Source organism: Vitis vinifera, chromosome 5 (genome assembly GCF_030704535.1).
Source record: "Vitis vinifera cultivar Pinot Noir 40024 chromosome 5, ASM3070453v1".
Taxonomy (NCBI): Eukaryota; Viridiplantae; Streptophyta; class Magnoliopsida; order Vitales; family Vitaceae; genus Vitis; species Vitis vinifera.
Window position 1 is genome coordinate 23,339,411 of NC_081809.1, and position 8,476 is coordinate 23,347,886.

General features: G+C 32.9%; 1 protein-coding gene across 1 annotated transcript; it reads right to left on the reverse strand.

Annotated features, from left to right (window-relative positions):
• Positions 1 to 79: 79 nt before the first annotated feature.
• Positions 80 to 7,584, reverse strand: LOC100262094 (GTP-binding protein SAR1B-like). The gene is made up of 2 exons (XM_059737110.1): positions 7,042 to 7,584; positions 80 to 213 (listed from the first exon to the last, which is right to left on the reverse strand). Exons 1-2 carry the CDS (start codon positions 7,400 to 7,402, stop codon positions 80 to 82), a joined length of 495 nt encoding a protein of 164 aa, XP_059593093.1. The 5' UTR covers positions 7,403 to 7,584.
• Between the last annotated feature and the right edge of the window lie 892 nt (positions 7,585 to 8,476).

Here is an 8,476-nt window from a genome sequence, read left to right on the forward strand (position 1 = left end):
CTCACTTTCCAGCTTTCGTTTTTCCATACTTTCGCGCCAGTCAAAATAACCCTCATCACCCATGGCTGATGAACAACTTCTAGAAGGTGTGGACATCTTCGTAAATGTTGTTTCCCACAGACGATGCCAATTGATGCCGAGAGGACCCAGAGTCACTGTAGCTCCCTAAAGTACTTGCCTCCTCAACTGAGAGCGATGCTTCCTTCCTTTGCCCTGCAAAAGATGTCCAGATAGGTGGTCCGGACACACCTTCCAAAGCTTTTGTTAGTTTGGCGGTCAAACATATTGATATTTTTGGGCCCTTTTTTTAGGAATGCTTACCCTCTCTTGACTGGGTCGTCGGGGGCCTTTTATAGTGTCTAGAGCCCCGTCACTTTGAATGTGGGAAGGCTCTTTGACTTTTACAGTCATGATGGTGCTCAAAGGGTGGCAGAGCCGTATTATCCTGCAGGCGGCTAACAGAAATTGTTTGGGGGGGGGGGGGGGGGGGGGAGGAGGGGTGATTTGTCGCCCCACTAGTCTTTTCACTCTACAGGCGGCATAGGGCAGGTCGTAGCAAGTCGCCTGAAAAGACCTGGGAATGTCCTATCGAGTATGCTTTTGGCGAAGTGAGTAATGATTGTCTGCGAAATATGGTCAGGGATCCTGTTTGAGATGACAACTGTCGAGTTCGGACTAGACGTCCGAATAGAGGGTGGGACGTGCCATGTGTCCACCGGAGGAGTGCCTTGTGAGCCCAGGGTGGCCTACCACATGTACGTTTAAGGGTCGTCCCTACAGTAAGAACATAGGTAGAAAACGGTACTTACATATAGTTTTGGAAAATAAAAGAAAAAATGATAAGGAGTTTCAAATTCATTTATTTAATTTAGAGTATATTGAAAAAATCATTTTTTTATATTTTTGCTGGCATATCAATTTAGTCCCTAAATATTTTTAAAACAATATTACCCTTAATCAATGCTCAAATGTCAAATGATCTCTTTTATTGAAAATTTTCATCAAAACTTTACATAAAACTCCCTCATAAAATATACATTAGCATGAAATTTTATATGATATATTGGGATCTGTCCAAGTTTTTCGTGCTTAGTCATATGTGTTTTTCCATCTAGATTTTATTTTATTTTATTTTTAAAAAAAAAATTCTTGTTCAATTAAACTAAGTCAGAGCTAATATTGTGAGAGGTTGGACTAAACTTCTCACCGAAAAAAAAAAAATTAAAAGTAAGTGAGTTTCTAGATATTGAATCTGAAATTAGTTATACGAACAGATCAATCGAAAAAAAAATGCTGAAGTAAAAAAAGTAAAAAGTCTTAACTTGGCAGTTGGATTGATGGTGATAGGGCCTTTTTAAGGCTGCAATGGAGAGGTTGTTGTCCAGTGGCCTTTATTAACTCACATCATGGTTGTAAGGTATTCCTTTTGTGACGCATACGATATTTAGAGATTTTTTTTGGCCTATTTTCCTCTTTTTTTTTTCTTTGGATGGGTGGTGGGGTAGATTTTTTTGTTCCTCTTTTTTTCTTTCTTTTTATTTTTTGCTTATCGATGAGGGAAAGAAAAAACAATTTTATGAAAAACTAGTCTAAATCAAAGGGTTAAGTTCCTTATTAGAAATGTACTTCAAAATAACATATCTTTTAGCCCTAAAAAAAATCTTTGTTAAACAAGTATTGAAGATAATCACAACAACTGATTAATTAATCATGAATACAAAAAAAGTATGATAAACTTATATACAACAAAAATTGGATTGATGGTGACAAGGCCTTTTTGTGGTTGCAATAGAGAGGTTGTCCTTGAGCAATTGTTGTCCACGGACCTTTATTAACTCGCAAGGTATTCCTTTTGTGACCCATATATGGGTGGTGGGGTAGATTTGTATTTTTTTCCCCCTTATTTTTCTTTCTTTTTCTTATTTTTTTCTTTATCTTTTCTATTCATTGACGAGGGAAAGGAAAAAAAGTATGTGAAAAATCAATCTAAATCCAAGGGTTAAGTTATTTATTAGAAATGTACTTCAGAATAGCATATCTTTAAGTTCTAATTTTTTTTTTTTAGTAACCAAGTGGAGAAAATTATAACAATTGATTAATTAATCACAGATATCAAGAAAAGTATGATAAACCTATATAGAACAATACAAAAAGGAAAATAAGATACAATAATATACAACATTGGTAAAGGAAATACATAAATTAATTTATTAAAATATTTAGATAAATGATTTGATTATTTCTAAATATTACAAGATTTCTAAGAAATTTTAAAAGAATTTGACTCGCATTAAAAACAATTTCAAGTTAATGATATCAAAATTATTTATTCACAAAAATTCAATTTGTTCACAAAAGATTTGATTTTTATTTTCGTTCAAATTTATTTCCAAAATGAGTTTTGCTTGTTTTTGTTAAAAGAATTTATTGAACACAATTTTATATATCTATATATATAAAGAATGTTTAAATTTTATCTAATTTATAAGAATTTTTTTTTCTTTTTCTAAAAAAATTACAAATTTATTTTTGAGAAATATTTTGATTCAATTTTTATCAAGAAAAATGATTTTCTATTTTTTTTAAATATTTGCAAATTTATTTATAGAAAGGGATTTCAACCTAATTTTATTAAAAGAATTTCTACAACTTCTATATTTTAGAAATTATTCCCAATCCAATTTTATTAAAAAAATTATATTTAGGAAATGATTTTACATCTGTAATTGAAAAAGTAATTTTGCAATTTTTATTTTAAAAAAGGAATTTATAGTTTTTTATTTGAAAAACTGATTTTGAAAATTTTTTATTTAGAGAAGTGATCTTTTATTTGAAAATTTTCAAATGAAATATTCCATAGTTTTTACTTGAAAAAATAAAATAAAATAACAATTTTTATTTAAAAAGAATCCTAACAAGTTTTATTTGAAGAAATATTCTAGAGTTTTTATTAAAAAAATATTTTGTAATTTTATTTAAAAAAAAAAGGTGTTGATAAAATCAACAAAAGAGATAAAATGTGGACATGTTGTGCATTATTAAGTTTTCGGTCCAAGCCACCTAACTTTCACTTAAATGGGCTTCGGCCCCTTGTGCGCACAAGGCTCCCCACACCTCTGCTAAGGGGGGAGGGTTAGTATATAAAACACCATTAAAGTACCCATCACTTTCCACGGTGGGAATCTTTTATTTATTTTTTATTTTTTTCACATTAAAACAAGGGTCTCCAAAAAGCCTGCGGCCTGCGGCCCGGCCTAGCGGGCTAAAGCCCGGCTCGAGCCCAGCAGGCCCGAGCCCATTTCTGGATGAGCCAGGCCATGGGCTCCAATTTAGGCCCGGCGGGCTGGCCCGCCACTTAAAAAAAAATATATATATATATATATATATATATATATATATATATATATATATATATATATAAATATTCAAGAAATAGAAAATGCTACATTAATAAAAATATTCATTGCTAACTATTTTATTCATTGAATGTATACGTTACATTTGAAAATGTGGGAAAAGTTTGCATCACTACAAAATAAATACATCCCAACTAGGTTGACACCTACTTATTTGTCAATCATTTGTATTTTTCAACCACAAAAATAAAAATAAAAATATAACATACATTTAGTAAAATATTTTAATCATTATCTCTTGGCGGTGATGGCGAACTATCGCAAATCCATGAAGATCTTGATGATTTTAGTTTTTCCATATCGACAAGCATATTTTCTTCTTAAATAGAATCAAATATCATTTTATCTGCTATTGCCCAGTCTTTCACACATATATTTGCTTCAATAGAATCCGGCGCTAAGCTGCATCGTTTATCACTAACTACTCTTCCACCTGCACTAAAAGCAGCTTCTAATGCAACTGTACTCACAGGAACTGTTAGTACATCACGAGCAATGATAGAAAGCACAGGATATTTGTGTTGTTGTGATTTCCACCATATTAAAATATCAAAATTTTCATCATCTTCAAATGAAATTAAATCAATATTAAGATATCTATCTAAATCAATTGTGTTGTTTGGAGAACTATTTGTTGTCTTCTTTCGACTTTTTAACATTTCTAGAGCTCCTTTATAAAAAGATGAAGAACTTGTAGATGTAGGTGGTAATTTAATGAAACTAATATCATCACCATATTTTTCTTTATAATAGTTATATAAATTATATAATAATGAATTTATTTCATTTTTAATTTCTTCAATTTTTATTTGGTCATTAAAATAAATAATTGTTAACCATTCATCCAAAGCTTCAAATTTCAATCTAGGGTCCACAATTAAACCAAGATAAAAAATTAAAGGTATTTCTCCCCAATATTTTCTAAATTTTTCTATCATTGCAAATATTGCATCATTAAATATATCCAAATTTAAATATTTTTGAAATACAATAAAAATATTAGTTATTTGCATGACAACTCGGTTTGAAGATGGATAATATACACCACAAATTTTTTTTTGTTGAAGTATCAAATACTTCAAAAAGATCTCTTAAAAGATCTGCAATATGCCAATCATAATCATTTAATACATCAATATCTGCTTCACAATCATTGTTAATTAATTGTTTTTCATATAGTTCTACTACTTTTCTATATTTTGTAATAGTTTGTAAAAGTTTATAAGTGGAATTCCATCTAGTGGGCATATCCAAATTTATATTTCTTTTTTTCATATTTAACATTTTGCAACAATAAAAAAATAATTCATGTTTTGCTTGAGAACTATTAAGACCCGCAACAATGCCTCTAATTTTTTATATTGTATCATCAATGTGTTTTAATCCATCTTTTACAATTAAATTTAAAATATGTGCACAACAATGCATATGAAATATTTTACATTGATCTTCTTTTATTTGTCAATATCGTTTTAATCTAGATACTGCTGCATCATTATTAGAAGTATTATCTAATGTTATTGTAAATATTTTATCACGAATGCCAAAATCTATAATTTCATCATTTATTAAAGATGCTATATTTTTACCATTATGTGGAGCATTTATTATTTTAAATGAAATAATTCTTTTATTTAATTTCCATTCATTATCAATATAATGAGCAGTTATACATAAAAAACCACTATGAGTTAAAGATGTCCAAATATCAGATGTTAAACAAATTCTTCCTTCAAAATTTGCAAAAAAAAATTTTAAAATTTCTTTTTGTGTTTCAAAATTTTTTATAAGAATTCTTTTAACTGTATTTCCAGAGCAACCTTGAAACTGAGGATTAACAGCTTGTTGCATTGTTCCCGTAAAATCATGAGTTTCCATGAAATTGAAAGATTGTTATGCTCTTATTATATAACCAATCATTTCTTCACGACAATAAGATTCATCATAACAAAATGTTTTTAAATTTCCACTTTCATCTTTACCTAATTGCATATAATTTCTAATATCTACATTATTTTTAGTTTTACAATTTTCATGATGCCTTTTTAAATGACTTGTACCTGCATTTGAGCCACCACTAAGAAGTTTGTTACAAATTTTACATTTTACATTTTGCTTTTATTTCTTTTTTATTATTTTCTAAATTTATTTCTATTCTATAAAAAAAATTCCATATATTTGAAGTAAATTTTTTGCTATCACATGCATTAGATGAAGAACAAGAACCACTTGCCATAATTATAATTATTGATAAAATATTATGCTAAAAATAATAAATGTAAAATTAAAATGTAACAAATAAATAAAAGTAAAGGTGAAGTATGTTACTAAATTGGAGAACCGAAGCAGAAATTCCTTCAAATTTGAACTCTTTGAACCACCAATGCTTGTTTTTCACCACTAATAATATTGAATAATTTGAGACAAAATGCAATAATCGGAAATATTGTGGAATGGGAAAGAGCTTAAGAGTTGAGAGAATAGAAAAAAATTGAGGGTATTTAATATTTATAGGGATTTAAATATTAGGATTTAATTTTTTTTTATTTTATAATCAAGACTGTTCAACGGTCATAATATTGAATTGAGTGGCAAGCATGTTCAACGGTCATGTGACCGTTGAACAGCCAGTTCACTTTTATTTTTTTTCAAAAATCATACAACATTTCTAATATATATATAACTAATGCAAAATAGTTACACAAAAGAGGGCTAGCTCAGTTGGTGGCTAGCTCCCTTGTGGATCCATAAGGGAAGGGGTTCGAATCCTCTTTCCTTCCCGGCCCGGCCCGTTGACCAGTCAACGGGCTCAATGGCCCGCCCCGTTGACCAGTCAACGGGCTCAGTGGCCCACCCCGGGCTAGGCCATGGGCCTTACTCCTCCGGGCCGGGCAGCCCGGCCCGGCCCGTTGGAGACCCTTACATTAAAACACCCACACACACAAGCACTCTACCAACCATTACTGGGCAGATTTTTTTGGATACCTACCTTATATAGGATGGATTTGAGATAAACTTAAACAAGTCTAGCAAATTTCAATAAAATTCTTAAAACCTGAGATTGGTCTGAGACGGATTCAAATTTGACTATATCCTACCTTGATAATTGTTGTAGTATGTGATTCATATTTGAGTGAAAAGACATATGAAGAAAAATAGGCAAAATGTCCGAGCAAAACAGAGTGGAACATAGTGAATATCCTATTTCCCTGTTCCTGTGGACATAGACAATTAATCGAACCACATTAAATCTCTGTGTTTTTCTTTCTCGTTTTTTTTTCTATTTTTTTCATCATTAATCATTGCACGGATTCCAATAATAATATAATACAAAATAAAAAATTATTTTAATTGATTTTTTTTACAATTTAAAATTTTTAAAGTTAAAAAAAATAAAAATATGTAAAAATATGATAAAATAAAAAAGTTAAATGGAGCTGGGTGGGGTGAGGCAAATATAAGAATTTCCTACACCTGTCCCATCCCTAGGAATGGCAACGGGGCGGGTTCGGGACGGGTCGCCCCCATCCCAACCCCGCCCCGTTTATTTAAAATAATTCCCATCCCCGTCCCATTTAAAAAATTAAACGGGGCGGGGTAGGGCGGGTATGATAAATTCCCATACCCGTCCCGCCCCGAGCAGTCGTGAAGTTGGTCAGGCCCAGGTGGTAACGCAACTCATCCTCAGAGGCAGCGTAGGGTATGTCTATCTTGTTTCCCAGAATGAGAAATGGAACATATGCCAGTGACTCATCAGAAAGGAGGGCATCCAACTCCCTCTTTGACTCGGCAAATCTTTCCTTGTCATACGCATCAACCAGGTACACCACAACATCCACCTTGGCATAATAATCCTTCCAGACTCTTCGAGCGATCTGATGCCCACCCAAATCAAAGGCTTTAAACTTAATTTTCCCAATTCTCAATTCCTCGGACGTTGGGTGTTGCGTTGGTTGATGCTGAACTAATCTCTCATCCTTCAACATATGAAGCAACGTCGTTTTTCCCGCATTATCAAGCCCTAAAAATAAGATCTTTGCCTCTTTTTACCATAGCCCCAAAGATGCGAGAAGTCCATAGAACCAATCGAAAAGAATCATGGTGTTCCGACAAGATTCGCGACTCAAAACGCGGCCAATTCACCGGAACTAAGCCGAAAACCACAAACTTATCAACGAACTTGTCGGAAAATCCCACTGGAGGTAGAGATTCATATATTCATATATTATAAACAGGGCGGGACGGGGCGGGATGGGGCGATACCCGAACCCGCCCCAAACCCGTCCCGGGTTTTAAAAAAAAATTCCAACCCCGTCCCAAACCCGTTTCTAAAATTTGAACCCCGTCCCAATAGGGACGGGGCGGGGCGGGTACCCGAAAAAACCCGCCCCATTGCCATTCCTACCCATCCCTCCCCATTTAAATAAAAAAATAAAAAGGTTATTTTTTTTCTTTTTATGAAGATGAAAATAAATATAAATAAATGCATGAGGTTAGGATGGAGTGGCCATCCGAACTCATTTTGTTGTCGTCCCAAAGCAAGAGCCTCATTTTATTTGTTTTTAATTTATTTGTCAACAAGAATGCAGAGGTACATCTTTCTTTTTTTTTTCAAGGGCCGTAAAGGATGCAACTATGGGGAGTTGTAGTCTGCTCCAGGACCTCGAAGAAGTTGCAAGACTGGATCACTTTCTGATACAAGCTCTCCAATGGTAGCCAAGTTATCAGTGAGCATCTTCAACTTGAGTATGTATTCCATCATGGAGAGGGAACCTTTCCGAGTTATCTGAAATGCTAGCCGAAGCTGCATTACTTGTGCTATTGAAGATACGGAGAAGATCTTCTCTAGAGCCATCCATGCTGTGTGAGAAGTCTGATATCCAATTATTTGTCCCATAATTTCGAGAGTAAGGAAAGAGGAGATCCAACTCAGGACCATGCGTACCAAAACATCACCAACCAAGGAATTCTGAATTATTTTCATCAATGGTATTCATCTTAGGAAGACGGATTTTCAGTCCTTCACTGTGTGTTCTTCAAAACTATTAGTAAAGATGACA